The following is a 22139-nucleotide window of genomic DNA, read 5'->3' on the forward strand; positions in this document are numbered from 1 at the left end:
GTCCCACAGACTCACGGAATACAAACATTTTGCCAAAAGTACAACCATCGAGACGGATGGTAAAATTAGGCACATGGCAGAAACGAGATAGCATGACAGGCATACTGCACATTTCCACTGAAATGAACACTGACCAACGGACTGGGTATGAAATTGGCTGGAAATCTGTATTAACAGCTGTCCTTCCCTGAATCTGCTGCTGCATTCAATGAACAGCAGGCATTCCAGCTATGTGTGAAACATTAGGTATCAAATTAATCAGTTTGAATCAATAATGAATGGATTAGCCTTTAATAAGAATTGATGTAAAGAGAAGCCTGGAAACTAAAGACCTAGGAGTCTGACATATGAAAGATAGGATTTATATGTACTTGGAGGGACAAGGAATGATTAGGACCAACCCATCTTCCTCTGCTTCATCAATGACATTTCCTCGACCAAAAGTGAGAAGTGATGATTGCATAATGTTCTGTACCATTCATGACTCCTCAGATTCTGATTTGAACAAGAAGGGTTTGGAGGGATATGGGCCAGGTGCTGGCAGGTGGGACTAGATTGAGTTGGGATATCTGGTCGGATGGATGGGTTGGACTGAAGGGTTTGTTTCCGTGCTGTGCATCTCTAGGACTCTAATGGTTCTGAAAATTGAGCCATTAGTTTACTGCACAAGCAGAAATTGTGTACAAAATATTAAACACTAACTGGAAACCCGTCTTCCAATAACTACAAAAGCTGACATGCTTTTATTGGCAGCAAATACTGTACTGTACGGAAGTAACAATACTAAATGAATTTTAAAGAAACACTGAGCGGTAAGCATAGTGATTAAAACAGGCACTATAAAATACTGCATGAAATTTGATTGTTCTAAGTTTATATTTCTATTCTTTACCTTATCCTCCATGATGTTAACAACATCTGGTGGACCCTTGACCACTTTAGCTCTATCTGAAAGAAAGAAAATAGAAAATTAGGTGGAAGTCCAACAAGTGACTGAATTAGAATCCTAGTGAAAAGAAGCTCCTTGAAAGTCCTGTGTTTATTCTGCCAAAAATGTGTAAGGGGGAAGTGGAGACAGTTTGGGTGGATGGCGCCTTCCCTCAGATGCCTGTTTTTGTTCAAAGCTACTGACAGAGGCCAGATTGCTCTTTTCCTTTTGTTTGTAACATGATAGGAAGATGAGAGACCTCAATGCAGGTGATGGACAGGTGGCATTGTCACTGGACCAACAATCCAGAGATCACGGAAATGTTCCTCAGACCGGGGCTCAGGAGGTACAGCTTGATATTTCAAAAAGAAATCAAAGAATCATAAGTCTAATAATGACCTCATTGTCAGCTGTTCAAAAATCCATCAGGTGCACTTATGCTTATTCTGGAAGGAAATTTGAAATCGTCACAGACATGAAGTCCTGTTTTCACATTATGGATAAGTGTCACCCTGTTGTGTGGTACTAGCACCATGCTAAATGGGATAGATTTCAAACAGATCTGGCAACTCAAGACTGGACATCCAGCAGGCGCTATCGACCATCAACATCAGCAGAATTCTACTCCAGCACAATCTGTAACCTCATGGCCCGGCATATGCCCCACTCAACCATTACCACCAAACCAAGGGATCAACCCTGGTTGAATGGAGAGTGCAGGAGGGCATGCCAGGAACAACATCAGACATGCCGAAAAATGAGGTGTCAACTTGATGAAGCTATCAAACAGTATAGGATTTGGAGATGTCGGTGTTGGACTGGGGTGTAAAAAGTTAAAAATCACACAACACCAGGTTATAGTCCAACAGGTTTATTTGGAAGCACTAGCTTTCAGAGCGCTGCTCCTTCATCTCCACAACCACCTGATGAAGGAGCAGCGCACCGAAAGCTAGTGCCTCCAAATAAACCTGTTGGACTACAACCTGGAGTGGTGTGATTTTTAACTTTGTACACCCCAGTCCAACACTGGCATCTCCAAATCAAAACTTTCAGTACAGCTAAAACACTGGCATCTATATAGTGTGGAAAATTGCCAAGATATGTTCTGTATGCAAAAAAGATAGAACAAATACAACCCAGCCAGTAAAATGATGGTAAGTATCGTGGAGGGGAACATAGCCGTTCCCATGTATCCCATTGGCCTTCCAGGTGGAAGTGGTTGTGGGTTTGGAAGGTGCTGTTTAAGGATCTTTGGTGAATTTCTGCAGTGCATCTTGTAGATGGTATACACTGCTGCAGCTGTGCATTGGTGTGAGGGAAGTGGATGTTTGTGGACATAATCAGTCAAGTGTGGTCATCAATGGTGCTACCACACCATCTGCTCAGAAATAACCTGCTCAGTAACACTGAGTTTGGGTTCCACCAAGGTCACCCAGCTCCTGACCTCATTACAGCCTTGGTTCAAACATGGACAAAAGAGCTGAAACCCAGAGGGGAGGGGAGAGGGACAGCTTTTGATATCAATGCAACAACTGACTGAGTGAGGCTTCAAGAAACCCGAGCAAGAATGAAATCAATAGGAATCAGAGGAAAAGCTCTCTGCTGTTTGGAGAAATGCCTAGCACAGAGGAAGATGGTTGTAGCTGTTAGAGGACAATCATTTCAGCTCCAGGACAGGGGTTCTCTGTAGGAATAAGTGAGAACTGCTGCCTGACCTGCTTCGCTTTTCCAGCAACACATTTTTAAGCTTTATTCTCTGTAGGAATGCCTTAGGGTAGTGTCTTAGACCGATCCATCTTCAACTGCCTCATCAATTACCTTCCCTCCATCATAAGGTCAGAAGTGAGGATCACCAGTATTCAGAACCCATCGGATATTGAAGAACCCCATGTCCAAATGCAGCCAGACCTTGACAATATGTATGCTTGGACTAACAAATTGCAAGTAACATTCACATTACACAAGTGCCAGGCATTGATCATGTCCAATAAGAGAGATTCTAACCATTGCTCTATGATTTTCAGTGGCATTGCCATCACTGAATCTTGCATTATCAACATCTTGGAGTTTTACCATTGAACCAAGACTTGATTGGACCGGCCACATAAAGGTGGTAAAAACAATGACTGCAGATGCTGGAAACCAGATTCTGGATCAGTGGTGCAGGAAGAGCACAGCAATTCAGGCAGCATCCGACGAGCAGCAAAATCGACGTTTCGGGCAAAAGCCCTTCATCATAAATACATTGACTACAAGACTGGGTCAAAGACTCAGATTTCTGCAGTGAGTAATTCATCTCTTGACTCCCCAAAGCCTGTCCACCATCCACGAGGCACAAATCAGGAACGTGATGAAATACTCCTCGCTTGTCTGGATGGGTGCAGCTCCAACTACATTCAAGAAACTTGACATTAGATCAGCTTGCTAGGTTGACCACATCTACAAACATCCACTCCTCCCACTGCCAATGCTTAGTCACCACAGTGTATACCATCTACAAGATGCAGAGCAGAAAACCACTAAAAATCCTTAAACAGCACCTTCCAAACCCACAACTACTTCCATCTAGAAGGCCAAGGGCAGCAGATACATGGGAATGTCCACATTCCCCTCCAAGCCACTCACCACCCTGACTTGGAAATATATCTCCATTCCTTCAGTGTCACTAGGTCAAAACCTGGACTTCTCCCGCTTATAACATTGAGTTTACTGCAGCACATGGACGACAGCAATTCAAGAAGGCAGCTCACCCCCACCTTCTCCAGGGCAACTAAGGAGGGGCAATAAATACTGGACCAGCCAGTGACACCCACCTCCCATGGGTGAATGGAAAAAAAAACAAAGATAAGATTTTTACAAGTTCTGTTTTAAGTGAGCCCTGGAACACCTTTTCCCAAAAGTGGAAACCCTTTGAGTGAAAAATTGCTTCTTTAACTCAAGTTACTGGCTACATGCCACCCACTAATTTTGGCTGCCTCTCTGATGATGAATGGTAGATTCAGTGCTGAAATAGAGTCAAAGCAAGAGGTCCCACCCTCTTTCCTTCCTGATATTCAGGTGAATGGAATTTCCACCTCAGCAATAATACTCCCCACTGAGATGGGAAATGAACACCTCCCAAGCGGCATTGATCCAAGGATGATTCAGACAATCATGAGAAGGCCTATAAGGAGACTTCATGCAGTCTAGCTGGAGGAAGCCAAAGAGAATAGGAATTAAAGTTCACCTGTGTGCAATGACTGCTTGTTTTACCTTGTCATTCCTTCAATGCCCATGATTTCTAATGGAACTGATGGATCAATCAGACTCAACCTGGAGCTTACAAAAACAACATAAAACTAACATTAATCGTGAACTATTTAAGAGGGAATGGGATGAAGTTTGGTTGAATTGGTGTACATAGATATGGAAGAAAGGCAGGAGATTGGCTCCTGGAAATTGAACTAGTGCAAGCATGATGGGCCAAATGGCCTCCTTTTGTACATAACAATTCTGTTATTTGTGGCTGTTATCCACACTCAAACTGGGAGATACAGTCTGAATACAATAGCCCTTAAGCATCCCTTCCAAATGGTACAGAGTTCACTCCTGGGTTCCTCAAATAAAGTTTGGACCTTCTCATTGACAAAACCCTTTGTAACTGTGGAGACACTTTGCTGCCAGGTTCCAAGCCCCTTGAACATTGAAGATCCAAAGCCTCGCTGTTGTGCAGGTGGACAGTTTAGAAGGACTCAGCGATTCACTGCAACTCTTGTAGGTGGACGTGCATTCACTCCAATTTGTCCTCTTGGGCAGGGTGACCAACTCCTCAGAAACAAAATAAAGAACAGCTTGACCTTGTGAAATGGACAAAGGGGTGGTGGTGGTGGTGGGGGGGAGGGGGTATGTGTGGCTGGTGATCCCCAGACTCAGACCCACATAGCATTTTGAGAAATAAGGGATAGAAGGTGTACTTTTAGGGACATTAGACAAAGGGTGAAAATAAGGGGCAATTTAAATACAGGACAGTTGGTCACCTTGCCGTTATGCATCTTATGACCAGAACAGCTGCTATTGAACTGAGCAGTGCATTTCTTTGCTCCTTAGGAGGGAAACAATTGTTTAGCTGTTCCTCTAAAACTGCAGTCATTCCAACCTTAACACTGTCCCTTGTTGTATTCAAAACTTATTAAAATATCTCCTACTCAAACATTCTTTCTCAGGTCCTCCGAGTTATGAATGCCGCAGCACCCCTGCTCCTGAAACTGCTTTTACAAAATTTGAGATTTTAAAACTTGCAGCATCATATGATTGCTCACATTTCCTTGTTTTATTTCTCTACTGACACTGGTCAATAGTGGGATTGTCCAGAGGCTATCAGAGATGTTGCGAGGGAAGAATCAGACTCAGTTATTGCAGCTATTATATTACCTTTTACCTCTCCACTTCTAACCCACCCTTAAATTTTCCACTTCCTTATTAAAACCTCTCACCCCAGGGGAGCCGATATTCACTGGGAGAAAAAGGCTTGAAAAGGAAATAACAAACATTTAGAAGTTTGTAATTGGAATTAGTTGAGATATGAAAATTTTCTCTTTTTAATTTTGAACCTTCTTTATCCCAGTGATAGAAAATGATTTGAAAGCTCTTCTGTATTTGAGCGGGTCATATTTGATTGAAGTTACTTACTTTTTTCTGCAATCGCTGCCTGCCTGAAAAATAGATATATCAAAATCAGAAAAGACTTAATAATTTGTTGTTGGAAGCACATATATGTCTAGACAGTTTCTTTTAGATTTATCAGAAAGAGCAATCTATTGGCTACCCATGAGGGTTCAGCTGTGGCCCAGTCTCAGCTCTGAGCTGGAAAGTTATGAGTTCAAGTCCTTCTCCAGGGAAATTAACACAAAATGCACGTTAACTCCCCCTGGATTACCGAGAGAGTGCTCCATATTTTGTTGGATGCAATGTAAAACCAAGGCCTTGCTTACTGTCTCAGTTGGGTGCACAATAATACACAATAGCTTTCATCTAGAAAGAGCAGAGGAGTTCTTCTCAATGTCCTGGTCAATTTTTAAACACCCCACTCTGGTCCAATATCTGTAAAACAGATGTAGGGTCTTTATCACATACTGGTTGTGAGCTTTCTGTGCTCACATCAATTACTGCTTTGTTTCACCTACTACAGTGGCTATACTACATTGCTTCATTGTTTCATTGGGTATAACTTACTACAGGGCATCTTGAAGTTGTGAAAGGTGCTATATAAATCTAAGTGATTTTTTTAAAAAATGCAATACTTATCAGGCTTTATCTTTCTAATTAGTGGCTGGGATATAACAGCATGACACATTTACAACTTCACTAAAAGCGTTCAAGGCAGATTATATTTTGCAATCCTGGAGAATTTCTTTTAACAGTTCTGTAATTAACAACTTGTTAATAGAACTATGATATTTGAAATCATATGTTTGAAAGCCATGCTTTAGAAATTGGTTTGCACCATGTGTGTTTGAGAGGTGGATAACAGGAACAGAGAGATTTAATGTAAAATTAAAGCACATGGGTCTGGTAGTAGTATATTGAAGTAGATAGAAAGTTAGTTAGCAGACAGGAAATAAAAAGTAGGCATAATTAGGTCTTTTTCTGAATGACAGCAAGTGACTAGTGGAGCACCACAAGGATCAGTACTCGGACCCCAGATATTGGACCAGGCCGGGGTGTTTAAAAATTGACCAGGACATTGGGAAGAACTCCTCTGCTCTTGACAATATATGTTAATAATTTAAATGAGGGAACTAAATGTAATATTTCAAACTATGCAGGTGACACAAAGCTGGGTGAGAGGGTGAGCTGTGAGGAGGATGCAGAGATGTTGCAGTGTGATTTGGACAGGCTGTGTGATTGGGCAAATGCACGGCAGATCCTGGATAAATGTATTCACTTTAGTAGCAAAACGGAAAGACAGATTATTATTTGAATGGCTATAAATTGAGAGAGGGAAAAGTTTAACAAGACCGGAGTGCCCTCGTGCAACAGTTGCTGAAAGCAAGCATGCAGGTGCAGCAGGCGGTAAAGAAAGCTAAGTGTATGTTGGCCTTCATAGTGAGAGGATGTGAGTACAGGAACAGGACATTGGTGAGGGCACACCTGGAATACTGTGTACAGTTTTGATCTCCTTATCTGAGGAAGGATGCTTTTGCTACTGAGGGAGTGTAGCAAAGGTTTACCAAATGGATTCCTGGGATGGTAGGGCTAATGTATGAGAAGAGATTGAGTTGGTTAGGATTTTATCACTGGAGTTTAGAAGAATGAGGGTGGAATCTCATTAAAACCTATCAAATTCTAACTAAACTAGGGAGGTTAGATGCAGGAAGAATTTCCCACTGGTAGAGGTCAGACCAGGGATCATAGTTTAAGGATAAGATGTAAACCTTTTAGGACTGAGATGAGGAGACATTTCTTCACCCAGAGTGGTGGGCTTCTGGAATTCACTGCCACAGAAAGCAGCTGAGGCCAAAACATTATGTGTTTTCAAGAAGGAGGTTGATTCAGCTCTTGTGGTTAAAGAGATGAAGTGATATGGGGAGAGGGTGGGATTAGAGTGTTGAGCTTGATGATCAGCTATGATCATATTGAATGGTGGAGCAGGCATGAGGGGTTGAATGGCCCACTCCTGTTGCTATCTTCTATGTTTCTATATGTTACTACCACAATTAGATGGGAAATTACATAGAAATGTAAATACATGAAAGGAATTGTTGAAAGAGAAACTTACTTTAGTCTTTGATGTTCTGTTATTGCTTCACTAAATACTGAAAGATAATCCAACAAATCAGGTCTCAAGAATTAAATGCTAAACAATAATGGTATAATGCATCTCAAACATTTAAAAAAGAAATGAAGGAATGTACTTAAAATCACAGTTTCATACCTTGTTCTGATAAGTTAAGGATGCGTTTATGTGTCTCTTTACCATCAAACAGATCCAGGGTATACTTCCCTTTGTCTGCTTCAGTTGGATTGAAGATCTGCAGCCAAATGTGTTCATTATCAAATCCCATTCTCCTTCTTTCATGAGACTCCAGGCTTTTTTCACTGAAAAGAGTGTGTGGTTTTTAATTATTATGTCAGAATTCCATCATTTTAAACAGATCTGGAGTGTCAGCAGTAGCAGGGCTGTTTTGGGCCATATTTTATGAGAGGTTCATAAGCCAGGAACAGGTGATTGTACCAAGGGAACAACTGTTGATATTTATATAGACTGTCTCATCCTGCACAGGTGCACTCACACATCGCAGAAACAAAGAGAATTTGATCAAATATTCTGTTGAATTACTTGAATATTTCACTCACATCATTTGTGATCACTATCAAAGAACAGTAGCCAATTTGCCAAATGTCAGAAGTTTTACCTTTTAATACTTTCTGAAATCTATTTAAAGCATTTTACTTACTTTAAATACCAGGTCTTTTTCATAAATTCCATGTTACACTTTGTTAAAGAATATAGCTTTATTCCTTCAGTTGTGCCCTGTACTTTCAATGCTGAAGCTGAAAAGCCTGTGGATAGGAGAAAATACAACTAAACAAACCTTTGATTAAGTCCAGTGCACCTTGAATGGCAAACACTGGGTATTAATAGAAATTTTAACATGAACTCATTGCAGAAATAAATCAGTATGCTGGACAGTGTTGTTACAAATACGTTAGTGATACCCAACAGCAATAAAATTACATCTCTCTGGCTCCTTATAAGGTTTCCATTAGCTTAGGTATCACGGTAATAATAATGATGAAACCATCAATGCCAACAGACATTCACTTTGTGAAACTGAGTCTGAATATGTGTGGTTAAATGCAGAAATGTAAAGGTTTCGGTCAGTGATCCTTAGCGTCTCCAGGCCATGCTCTGGTCAATTTTCTTTAGTCTGCAAACAATTAGAAGTCACTGAACTAATGAGAACTTCATCTTTCACATTCTGAGAAAACTTCACTGCTATTTCACCAGAAAAGCTATGTTCACTGTGTACCCAACCTTAGTTCGGACACAGAATGAACCATGTACTGCTCTGGCCTTCGTATCATAAAAAGAATAAAGGTTATAGAAGCTCTGAAAAGTGATGTACAATACTTAATCTAGAACCAAGAGGCTACTCTGATCAAGGAAGGTTTAAAAGGTTGGTCCTTCTTCTGGGAATGTTGGAAGGAGGTGGTGTGACAGTAATGTAACTAGTCTATGTTAATACCCTGAGAACATGGATTCAAACCCCACTATGACATTAATGGGTGGCACGGTGGGTCAGTGGTTAGCACTGCTGCCTCACAGCACCAGGGGTCCAGGTTTGATTCCTGCCTCAGGTGACTGTGTGTGGAGTTTGCATATTCTCCCCGTTTTTGTGTGTGTTTCCGTCCACAATCCAAAGATGTGCATGTCAGGCGAATTGGCCAAGCTAAATTGCCCTTTGTGTTAAGTGCATTAGTCAGGGATAAATATAGGATAGGGGAAGGGGTCTGGGTGGGTTACTCTTTGGAGGGTCGGTGTGGACTTGTTGGGCCAAAGGGCCTGTTTCTATACTTTAGGGAATCTAATCTACTCCAGCTGTGGTCTGACTAGTGCTTTGCATCATCTTAGCAAGACATCCCTATTTTTATACTCAATTCCCTTTGAAATACAGGCCAACATTCCATTTACCTTCCCAGCTGCAACAATTGCCGAATCCCTACAATCAACCTCAGCATTCCTGGGCTCAGGAGGGGAAGAAACCTGCTCCCGAATGTCACTCCATATCTCGAGAGAGCTGACCTTGGTTTGATAAGAAATATGAGCTGACCAGAGACCTACAGGGTAGATGCTTCAATCAACTTGTTCAGAGATGTCATTGTGCAGCTCTGGAGTAGGTAGGGTTTGAACCCAGACCTCCCAGCTCACGCCACAAGAGTCCTAAAGAAATATACGAGATATGATGGGTTGGTTTTCTTTAAACTCATTTCAATTTCAGGAGAACCTAACACTGCAGGTACCCCAAGTGGTGTGTCAATCGACTGGTCCATTCAAAATCCCTCATATGGTATTTTGCTTTTATTTCATTCTGATGGCCAAAATTAATGATCAAGTACAAACAATTTCAAGCAGAAGATTAAATTGCAAATCCATGCAACAGCAATTCAGACGAATAGTCTTTAGTTTATCTCCTAATGAAGGTTCTTTGACAGGATTTTCTCTGGATGTTTAAATGCATGTTTATGCATTGGATACTTCCAAACAACCAGATCAATGGAAGTATCATTGCTAGAATTGAGCAATGCAGGAAGCACCTCAGAAAATTAACCGCTCGCTAACCTGTACTGAAATAGCACACCAGAAAAGTGACAAGTATAATGGATAACTTTACATCTGAATTTCTGAGGGAGCTCTCACACTGGAGAGATTGGTGAAACACTATAGAAACAGTGGAAATATTGTTTAGTTCTGAAAAAGGGTGACTGGACCCACAACAGTGACTCTGCTTTCTATCCAGATACAGCCAGACCTGCTGAGTTTCTCCAGCAATTTCCACCTTTGTTTCAGACCTTCAGCATTTGCAGTTCGTTTTATTTCATTAAATTACTTTTTGTGCTGTTTCTCTGGTGTTTTCGCCAATCCTTTGCCAAAGCTATGGTGAGATATTGGACAATACCTTTAAACCGGCCACCCTTTAATATTTAACTCTGTAAACAACGTGCGGTCAAGGCCAAAAAAAAAACAAAGAGAAACAGAGTGAATGTTGTGTCCAATGACCTTCGTCAGAAACGAAAATACCTACTTTTGAAGGTCAAGTTTATTTTCAAAACTTGTATACGATGGAAACTTCAACAGGAATTAAATTGTAAACTTGCCACCAAATAGAGTTACTTACCACCAGTTCTGCAGACTTCCTTGAGAATGTCATCAAATGCTGCAGTAAAGCAAACACACCATCAAAACAAAGAAACTTCTCCTGATTTATAGCAGATTAGAATATAGCAAATGCCATTATGGTAATTAGCATATTGGTAACATAGTTTGCTGGTAGTAATGTTGATTTTTTAAAAAAATCAAATGCTGCTTTGTATTCATCAGAAATGTTTCAGAAATCTCAATGTGTTTGTTTAACTGCTCCCTGTCCTCAAGGAGTCTTCTCCAGCCTCTCAAAGTTTTCACAACTGCCTTCCTGATGAAGGGCTCTTGCCCAAAACATCGATTCTTCTGCTCCTTGGATGCTGCCTGACCTGCTGTGCTTTTCCAGCACCACACTCTTGACTCTAACCTCCAGCATCAGCAGTCCTCACTTTCTCCACAACTTCCTTCTAGACAAAGTCACCTCTCAGTTACAACGGGTCTCTCTCCAAATCGGCCCTGATTTTTGAAGCTCTGGAATATACCATAGCCGACCAATTTGTTTCTTTCTCTCCAATCGCCCCTCTCCAATGAGGGCAATGGTCTAGTGGTATTATTGCTAGGCTGTTAATCTGGAGACCCAGGTAATGTTCTGGGGTCTTGGTGGGATTCCCACAACAACACATTGTGGAATTTGAATTCGATAAAAATCTGGACTTAAGAGTCTAATGATGACCATTGATAATTGTCAGGAAAAAAACTAGGGCACTAGTACCCTTTAGGGAGGAAATTGCTGTCTTTACCTGGTCTGGCCTACATGTGACTCCAGACCCACAGCAATGTAGTTGACTCTCAATTGCCCTTTGGGCAAATAGGAATGGGCAATGAATGCTGACCTAGCAATAAAGAAAAGAGTCTGTCTTCCAACTCACCTGGGGCACTGACACATCGCTGAACAAAGTGAGCAACAACATCCTGTTTGACAAGGGTGGCCCAGCTCTTCTGGGCTGGTCTGTAGGACCAGCCACTTCCAATGTTTCCTTCCATGCTCACTGCTATGACCTGCCTCCACTGAGTTCAGAAATCCTATTTCTGGCAGTGACCTCTCCTCACTCTCTGACCTTTAGTTTATCTAAGGTTCTTCTTGTTATTGGCCAGCACAGTGGCTCAGTGGTCAGCACAGCTGCCTTGCAGTGCCAGGACCCAGGTTTAATTCCAGCCTCGGACTGCTGTCTGTGTGGAGTTTGCACATTCTCCCCAAGTGTGCATGGATCTGGTGCTCTGGTTCCCTCCCACAGTCCAAAGATGTGCAGGTTAAGTGAATTGGCCATGCTAAATTGCCCAGTGTTCAGGGATGTGTGGATTAGGTGCATTAGTCAGGGGAAATATAGAGTAATAGGGTAGGGGAATGGGTCTGGGTGGAAACTCATTGGAGGGACAGTGTGGAGTTGTTGGGCCAAATGGCCTGTTTCCACACTGTAGGGATTCTATGATTATTTATTCAACCTTGGGTGAAATAATTTGCAGGCATGCAGTTGGACTATGTTTTTAAACTAAGGATGCACCGTTTTACGTGTGCATCGCCACCCTTGACTTCTAACTGTTGCTGTCCTTCCCAACTTCTTAACAACATCTTGTGGATGAGTCAGAACTTCTGGGAACTCGATAGTAACAAGATTGAAACTATCCAGTTCAGCACGCTCACATCTTAGTTCCGTACCTCCCAGATGCCTGCATAAGACTGTAGAGCATAAATTTGCTATCTTGTTTGACATCAAGCTGAACTACACAGCTAGATCATCAAGAACTGCCTAACCCCAGCTTAGAAATATGGATCTTCTCCATCCCACCTGGTCACCAAGGGAGTTGAGGCCATCGTCTTGGCTTGTCTTCCTTCCTGACTTCAAGCCCACCCTCGATAAACCCCACCTCATCCAGAATCCCATTATTGACATCCATCTTCTCCATTTAGTTTAGTTAATTCGAAGAATAACACTGTCAAGGCCAGCATTTATTGCCCATCCAAACACCTTCTTGAAAACAACTGAATTGGCAGGATTCCATAAACATTTTCACCCCCGTCTTGCTGATTCTCATTATCACTACATCAAACTCAAAATTCAAGTTATTGTATCTAAATCTGCCTTGCCCTACTTTTGCAATCTTATCACTCTGTTTTTGCTTCATCATCAGTGGAAGAACTTTTAACACATTCCCCACCTCACACAACATTACAGATCTTGGTCATATACCACAAACTCGGTCACACTGCATTAACACAGTCAAACCAAATACTCTATGCTGAGCTAACAGTAGGTGCTCTTCCTGCAGTGTAGGATGAGCAGTCTCTGTCATTCCATTGTCAATATTTTGTAATCAACTTGTTCAAAGATGTTATCACACACCTCACACCTCAGGTGTGACATGAATCCGGGTCTTCTAAATCACAGATAGGGACACTACCACGTGGCTACAAGACCTCGCAAGAAGTAAGAACCATTGTGAAAACCAGAAATGTTAGCAAGTAGGAGGATTAAAAACACAACCATGGTATTCTTCACACCATGTGCTTATCATCTTAACTAACCAGACACCATACTCTACAACCACACACTACCAGTTATGGGATAGTTCTGAACGCTCAGTTATTGAGATTGACTGATTAGTAACGGAAATGATTCAATTGTTATGAATTAGAAAGTATTAGATAATCAAGAATTTTTACAAACATTTTTCTGCCTAATACTCTTGACTTTTTATTATGCAGTTACATCTCATACATTTGCAATTAAAATAAAATGTAACAGAAATTTATCCAGCCATAATTCTGCACTGTAAAAAATTCTATCTATGGAGGAATAAATTGCTCTAATTAACAGATTAACTTAGTCACAGGAAAATTTCTCCTGACAGAACTCAGAGCTCGCACTAATTACTCATCGAAACCATTCCACTCTACAATCTAATGCAAATCTTTTTACATTAATAGACATCTTCAAGTTATACTGTAGCAACTTGTAAGAGTTCTTCAACAGGACCAACTTGTATGGCTTGCAAACCTAGGACTCTTACAAAACAGAAGGACAAGGGCAGCAGGCACATGGGAACATCACAAACTGAAAGTTCCTTTCCAAGTAACCTAGCATCCTGATTTGCAACTACAGTTTATCACTGTTCATGCACATCAGGTCAAAATCCTGGAACTGCCTCCCTATCAGCACTGGGTGTACCTACAGCATATTGACTGCAGGGCTTTAAGAGAATGGCTCACTATCACCTTGTCAAAGGCAATTAGAGGTAGGCAATAAAGGTTGGTGTTGCCACCAATGCCCTCATCCTGTGAATGAATAAAAACATTCCTTTCAGTATTTCATGCATTATTACACGTCTGTTGCAATCTTGCATATAAATTACTCTAGAGAATTAGATTTGATGATTATTGCTGTTCTCCATATTGATTGAGTATTTGGGGAATCAATAGACAACTATATATTCAATTTGACTTTCATCCTGTTTCTGGGGAGCAATCTCCTTTCTCAATTCTCCACTATTTTTCAAGATTCTTCTTAAACATCCTTAACCAAGGGCCTGATCACCTTTCTTAATACTTCATGTGTCCTGATGCCAAGATTTGTCTGTAACAGCTCTTGTGAATTGCCTTGGGACATTTAAACCTGTTAAAGGCGTTATATAAATGTACGTTGTTGCTGTGTTGCTGTTACATTCTTACACTGACTGCCAGACCTGTGATGTCTGTAGTGCCATGTGACTCCACTGTTACTATGGTGACTAGTACCCATGGGCACTGAAGCACTTTCCCATAGACACTTTCATTAAACAAATGGATGCTACTCAGCATCACATCAATAGGCAAGTGTTTATTACAGGTCAGCTGGTTGACACTGGGCAGTGCAGCCAGTACAGGAAGTATTACATTTCCTCAGTTGGCTGCAATCCTTCAATATTGAAGCACAATGTGATGATGAGTCACTTGCTTTCTTATTTCTTCACAGACTGGTTGCCACTTGATGCCCATTTCCTAAATAACCTTAAAGGTAATTTGTCTCAAAATAATTCCAAATTTTAATTAAAACAAAACATTCATACCTTGATTGAGCAATTCAAGAACACTAGAATCTCGTCCCCTTTCATCTGCCACCACTGCTTTATAAACTCCTTCATCCTTCCTAGAGACCTGGAAGAAAAGTGATTCTGTGAAAATCAAATGAAAACACAATGGGATCTCTGCACAGAGATTGCCCTCTTTGGGATTCCTGCCCACTGCTCTGGATTTGCCCTAACCTCATCTCATCCTCTGGAGTTGGTCATTTCTGTTGGATTACTGTGAGCAACAGTGGGAAGTCTTGGTGGTGCTGAATTGGAAATGCGCATGTAGCAATGGAAGAGGCAGTGGAAAGCCCTTTGATAAACATATGGATGAAAATGGAATAGTGCAGGTTAGGTGGGCTTCAGATTGGTTCCACAGGTCGGTGCAACATCAAGGGCCAAAGGGTCTGACTGTGCTGTAATGTTCTATGTTTATGTTCTATGTTCTAAGCCATTAAGAGACATAAGAGGCTGCTCAATATATGAGGAGGCTGCTACAAGACCTTCAGTCTCTGTGGACAATCCGACCAACAACTCGTGGGACTCTGCGGACCCACCATCAGCTTCCAAATAGCATCCTGAGGAAACCTTTGTAACTGGGGTGGGGAGAAGGGATCTTTCTACGGATGGGAAAACCTTCTATTTGTATGTGACAGATAGAGAGGTCTAGCAAAAGGTAACTCTCCAAAATGTCGCATTGAGGTGCAGAACACCGTGTATGGCTGGAACAAAACAAAACAAAATGCGGTGAATGTTGGAAACCTGCATTCAAAACATAAAGGCTGGAAATAATCAGCAGGTCAGTCAGCAGTTGTGCAGGCAGAGAAAGTGAATGTTTCACGTTGATAATAACAGACCTTTCAGGAGAATCTTATAAAAGGTCATTGACCTAAAATATTAGCACACTCCAGCGATGCTGCCTGAGCTGTTGTGTATTCTGTTCCTCAGTGGGAAATAATGGGAATATTTTGAATAAATCATTTGCAAACTTATAAAAAGAAGTTGTCTATGTTTGCACATAGATCTCAGAAGGAGCCACTGGCTTTTTATTAAAACTGGTCCTACTTTCTCTGACTCTCAGTTCATTAATTCACTTTTATAACAGAAAATTAAACATTAATCACTCGGACTAACACAAGCTGTTTTACAATGAAACCTAGGCTAAGAAACTGTCCACTGTTGTTCATCATTTACATAACCCATTTGGATGAAAATATAGGAGGCGTGGTGAGTACGTTTGTGGATGACACTGAAATTAGTGGCAAAGTGGACAGTGGAGAATGTTATCAAAGGGTACAATGGAATCTTGATCAACTGGGCTTATGGGCGAGGAATGGCAGATGAAGTTTAAATTAGATAAATACGTACTATTGTATTTTGATAAGACAAACCAGGGCAGGACTTGGCTAGTTAATGCTAGGCCCTGAGGAGTGCTGTCAAACAGAGATACCTAGTGGTGCAGATACATTGTTCCTTGAAAGTGAAGTCACAGGTAGACAGGGTGGGGAAGAAGGCAGGAGCAAATGACTGCAGATGCTGGAATCTGAACTGAGAACAAATGCTGGAGATCACAGCGGGTCAGGCAGCATGCATGGAGAAAGAGCAAGCTAACATTTTGAGTCTAGATGACTCTTCATCAGAACTGAAGTGAAATGTGGAGGGGAGCAGCATTTATGGAATGGTGGGGGGGGGGGGGGGCGTATGGTTGGAGTGCTGGGGGAGAAAGGATATTGTAAATTCAGATTAAGTGATCAAAATGTGAGAATGGCAGAACAATATGGTGACTAACTGCCAGACTGCTTGCCTTCAATTGGTCAGAGCATTGAGTGAAAGAGTTGGGATGACATGTTACAATTGTACAAGGCATTGCAGAGGTCATGTTTGGCATACTGTGTATAATTCTGGTCACTCTGCTATAAGAAGGATGTTATTAAACTTAAGGAACAAATTACTGCTGATGAAGACTCATCTAGACTCTCCATGGATGCTGTCTGATCTGCAATGATCGCCAACATTTGTTGTTTTCAGTGTTATTAAACTGGAAAGGTTGCCATAAAGATTTACAGGGATGTTACCGAGACTGGAGGGTTTGATTTATAAGGAGAGGCTGGATAGGCTGGGACTTGTTTCTCTGGAGTGTAGGAGGCTGAAGGGTGACCTTAAAGATTTATAAAATCATAAGGGACAAGATAAAGTGAATAGGAAAGATCTATTCCCCAGTGTAGGGGAGTTCAAAACTAGAAGGCATGATTTTAACGTGAGAGTGGAAAGATTTAAACGGGACCGGAGGGTTAACTTTTTCACACAGATTGCGATATGTACATGGAATGTATATGCAACCACAGAAAGTGGTAGTGGTGAGTACAATTCCAACATTTAAAAGACATTTGGACAGGTACACAGAGAGGAAAGGTTTAGAGGGATATAGGATAAACACAGGCAAATAAGATGAGTTCAGTTTGGGAAACCGGGATGGCATGGAGGAGTTGGGCCAAAGGGTCTGTTCCCATACTGTTTGACTCAATGATTCTAAATGACACAAAAACTTTGAAGTTGGAACACTAGTCAGCATTAACTCTTGCACTATTGTATAATTTTCACATGCTTTTCAGATAAACTTCATGATTGGGACTGTTGAGCAGAGAACACACAATGAGAATTTTAATGTATTTGATAGACCCAGGAATGAAGAGCAGCCAAACGTTACCTGTGAGATTGAAAGGGAACTGAGACCAGTCTGAGGATCATATGTCACATTTGAGATTTCTTTTCCATCTTTGCACCACTCAATACTGGTCTGCGTCTTAGTGTTTGCCACCTGTTTAATGAACACAGAGTAAAACAAGAATTAAAAATTGAGTCATTGTTCGGGTACTCCTCACTTTTTAGTTTTATGTTATGCTACAATAAATGATGATTAGTAAAGGGACCAAAGATTACAGAGAGAAAGCAGGAGAATGGGATTAAGAAACATATCAGTCATCATTGAAAGGCAAGGCCTAATTGATGGACCAAATGACCTAATTCTGTTCCTAGATCTTCTGATTTTCTGGTTTTACATATAAATGAAGCCATGAACGGAGCAGGGAATGTGGTGGTGTTGGGGAAATATCACAAGGTTAGTAATCTAAAGGTTCGAACTGATGCTCTGGGGACGGGGTTAAAATTCCATCATGGACATTGGGGTGATATTTAAATTCAACTTATTCAAAATCTGGTTTAAAAGTTAACTTCAGTAGTTGTTGTAAAAATCCACTAATTGCATTCAGAGAAGGAAATTTGCCATCCTGATATAACCTGGCCTCCATACAATTCCAGATCCACAGCAAAGTGTTTGACTGTTACCTGCCTTCTAAAATAGCTCAGTGAGTTATTCATTTCATTAGAGTTTGGAGTAGGTTAAGGCTATTCAGTCCATTGAGTCTACTCTTCCATTCAATGAGATCATGGTTGGTCTGATAATCCTCAAGTCTGCTTCGTGACTTTTTCCCTCTATTCCATAACTGATAAAAGTTCTGTCTATTCTAACCTTGAGTATTCATAATGACCCAACCTCTGCAGAGATTCATTACCCTTTGTGAGAAGAAATTCCTCCTCATCTCAGTCCTAAATTTGTGACTCCTTTGAGATTATGCCTCTGGCCCTAGACACTCCAAAGCAAATCACAGCAGTTACTCTGTCTAATAATCTTACATATATCGAAAAGGTCTCCTCTCATTCTTCTTTTCTTCCAGTCTAAGTGCATAAGTTTATATTTTTCCACATTATATTCCATCTGCCAAGATTTTGCCTTGCACGTAATCTGTCTGTATAATAATGATGGTCCCAGTACTGATCCCTGTGGCACTCCACTAGTTACAGATTACCATTCTGAAAATGCTGCCCTTTGCTAACTTTCTGTCTTCCATTCATTGGTTAATGGTCCATTCCTGTGTCCAACACCATGTGTTTTTGTCTTATTAATAAGTCTAATATGTGATACATTATCGAACACCTTTTTGAAATCACAATCTATCACATTTGTTACTTCCCCTTTATGTATCCTGCTTGTTATCTCTTTACAGAATCCAAACACCCAATTGGGAAGCTTCCTCCACTGGATCATATCACGTATTTCTAAATGCGCAGTTATGTTACATCCTTTATAATAGATTCTAACATTTTCCCACTGTCTGAAGTTAAGCTAACTGTCCTATATTTATCAGGTTTTGTGTCCTTCCCTTTTTAAAAAATGGTGTTACACTGGGCAGTTTCCCCAATCCTCTGGGACTTTTCCAGAATATAAGGACTCCTGGAAGGTTACTGCCAAGTGCATTCATTATATTTGTAGCCTCTTCATTTAATATCCCAGGACATATCCTAGCAGGTCCAGGGGATTTATTGGACTTTAGCCCTATTAGTTTATCTAGTACCTTTTTCTCCAATAATTGTTATTGTATGTATTTCCTCCTCCCTTTTGCCCCTTGATTATTTCATATTCTTGGAATGCTGTTAGTGTCAACTACTGTGAACTTGAGCAAATTATTTATTCAAGTCCTTTGCCATTTCCTTGTTCCCCATTTTTATTTATCAAGCCTCAATCTCTAAGGGGTCATTATTCGCTCTAGCCTTTGTGTATATTTAAAGAAGCTCTGACTATCCATTTTGATATTATTTGCTAGAATCAGAGAGTCATGGAGCTGTACAGCATGGAAACAGACTCTTCAGTCCAAGTCGTCTGTGATGACCAGATATCCTAAGTTAATCTAGTCCCATTTGCCAGCACTTGCCCCGTATCCCTCCAAACCCTTCCTTTCATATAGTCATCCAGATGCCTCTTAAATGTTGTAATTATACCAGCCTCCACCACATCCTCTGGCAACTCATTCCATACGTGTACCATCCTCTGTGAAAAGTTGCCCCTTAGGGCCCTTTTAAATCTTTCCCCTCTTACCCTTAACCTATGCCCTCTAGGACTGGACTCTCTCAATCCAGGGAAAAAACCTTGTCTATTTGCCCTATCCATGCCCCTTATGATTTTATAAACCTTGATTCTCTCCTTCTTTTGTAATTATCATTTGTTGGTTTCTAAAACATACCCAATTCTCTGGTTTATCACTAATCTGATTTTTCTTTTAATCTGATGCTATCCTTAACTTCCTTGGTTAACTATGATTGGATTATCCCATTCTAGAATTCTGGAATATGTATCTGCTTTGAGCTATGAACTATTTTCTGAAAATCTGTCATTGTCCCATAACTGTCAATTTTGTTGAACTCCTTTTTCCGGCCACTCCAGCCAGCTCTGCCTTTATTCATTTGCAATTGCCTTTATTTAATTTCACCACAGTTTTTTTTTGGCCAAGTTTCTCACTCTCAAACAGAATGCTAAATTCAAACATCTTGTAGTCACTGTTTCCTGGGGAATCCTTCTGAGATATTTTGTTAAACTTGCCTCATTTCATGTCATCAGACTGAAATAACCTAATTCCCGGTTGGATCCAGAACATATAGCTCAAGGAAACTGTCCCAAATATACACTATGAACTTTTCCTCCTTACTACCTCTTCTAATCTGGCTACCTGAATCTATATGAAGATTAAAGTACCAATTACTAATGTACAATAATTTTTTTATTAATGGGCACCTGTGAGACCAGGAGGTTGCTGATTGACCTAATACTCTGGTTGATCAGAGGTACACTTAATTAAGTCAAGAGTAGCTTTATTTGTCATTTCCACCATATATAACTGATACAGTAAAAACAAGACAGCATTCCTCCAGGACTGAGGTGCTACATGGGCGGCACAAATTACATGATTATATGCATAAAGTGCTTAAGAAGTGCAAAACAAATCAATGTTAAAAAAAACACACTAAGTAATAGAAATATAATGCAGGGTGTATATACACCACTTGTATCCTTCATTTACAGCATAAATCACTTAAGTAATAATGCAAAAGCAGAAATTGCTGGAAAAGCTCAGCAGGTCTGGCAGCATCTGTGAAAAGTTAATGTTTCGGATCCAGTGGCCCTTCCTCAGTGCTGATGGTAGCTAAGGAAATGTTGGTTTATATGCAGATGACACAGTGGGGGGAGGGGGGTGAGGAGTAAACGATAGGTGGGAATAGAGCCCAAAGAGAGAGAAGGACAGGTGAACAGACAAAGGAGTGGATAATGATCTGGCTAGGAAGGTGAACAGCTGTTAATGGATACTGTCAATGGCTAAGAATGGGTACTGTGTATCAGCAGACTATGTGATAATGAGGCCTGATGTGTGGGATTGGGGGCCAGGGCACTGGAGAGTTCAGGCTGTAAAGTTATTGAACTCAATATTGAGTGCAGAGGCTGTGGGGTCCCCAAGTGGAAAATGAGGTGTTGTTCTTCCAGCTTGTGCAGAGCTTCACTGGAGCACTGCAGCAAGCCTGAGACAGAGATATTGACCAGGGAACAGGGTGGTGTGTTAAAGGGGCAGGCAACTGGAAGCTCAGGGTCTTTATTGCAGACAGAACATGGATGTTCTGTGAAGCAGTCACCCAGTCTACACTTGGCTTCCCCAATATAGAGGAGATCACAATGTGAGCAGTGAATGCAGTAGACTGGATTATGGTGAGTGCAGGGAAAGTGCTGCTTCACCTGGAAGGTGTATTTGGGCCCTTGGATACTCGGGAGGGGAGGGTAAATGGGCAGGTGTTACACCTTCAGCACTTGAAGGGAAGGTGCCATGGAGCTGTGGGATGGGGGGTGGGGGTAGTTAGTGTTGGGAGTGAAGGAAGAGTGGGCCAGGGTGTCCCAGAGGGAACACTCCCTGCAGAAGATGGACGAGGGAGGTGGCGGAAATGGCAGCTGATGATCCTCTGGATGTTGATGCTGGAGGGATGGTAGGTAAGGACAAGGGGGGGGCCCTACTGCTGTTGCGAGATGGAAGAGAGAGGGTGAGGGTGGAAGTGTGGGAGATGGGTCAGACCCGGCTGAGTGTCTCCTTCATCAATGGTGCTGGGGAATCCTCAGTTGAGGAAGAAGGTGGACATTTCAGAGGCTCCTTTGTCGAAGTTGGCCTCACTGGAATGTTTTGTGATGGAGACAGAAGAACTGGGAGAGTGAAACAGGGTGCAAGGATGTACAGTCCAGGTGGTTATGTGAGTCGAAGGGTTTATAGTGGATATTAGTGGCCAGTTTGTGCCCAGAAATGTAAACAGTGATGTTGGGGAATGAAAAGGAGGGGTCAGAGATGGATCACGTGAAAGTGAGGGCGGAGTGGAAATTGGAAGCAAAATTGATTAACC

General features: G+C 41.3%; 1 protein-coding gene across 2 annotated transcripts in view; it reads right to left on the bottom strand.

Moving 5' to 3' along the window:
* Positions 1 to 22139, bottom strand: part of myom3 (myomesin 3) — a 109652-nt gene that overhangs the window by 6288 nt on the left and 81225 nt on the right. For both annotated transcript variants that reach the window (XM_043717220.2, XM_043717219.2), the window contains exons 28-35: positions 17581 to 17691; positions 14874 to 14961; positions 10807 to 10845; positions 8365 to 8470; positions 7842 to 8005; positions 7686 to 7722; positions 5597 to 5619; positions 893 to 948 (exon numbers count right to left, since the gene is read on the bottom strand). In XM_043717220.2, coding sequence (XP_043573155.2) covers positions 893 to 948; positions 5597 to 5619; positions 7686 to 7722; positions 7842 to 8005; positions 8365 to 8470; positions 10807 to 10845; positions 14874 to 14961; positions 17581 to 17691 — 624 coding nt within the window. The remainder of the gene's footprint in view (positions 1 to 892; positions 949 to 5596; positions 5620 to 7685; positions 7723 to 7841; positions 8006 to 8364; positions 8471 to 10806; positions 10846 to 14873; positions 14962 to 17580; positions 17692 to 22139) is intronic.

This window comes from Chiloscyllium plagiosum, unplaced genomic scaffold (genome assembly GCF_037043375.1).
Source record: "Chiloscyllium plagiosum isolate Xiang-an unplaced genomic scaffold, Cpla_swu_hap1 HiC_scaffold_30, whole genome shotgun sequence".
NCBI lineage: Eukaryota > Metazoa > Chordata > Chondrichthyes > Orectolobiformes > Hemiscylliidae > Chiloscyllium > Chiloscyllium plagiosum.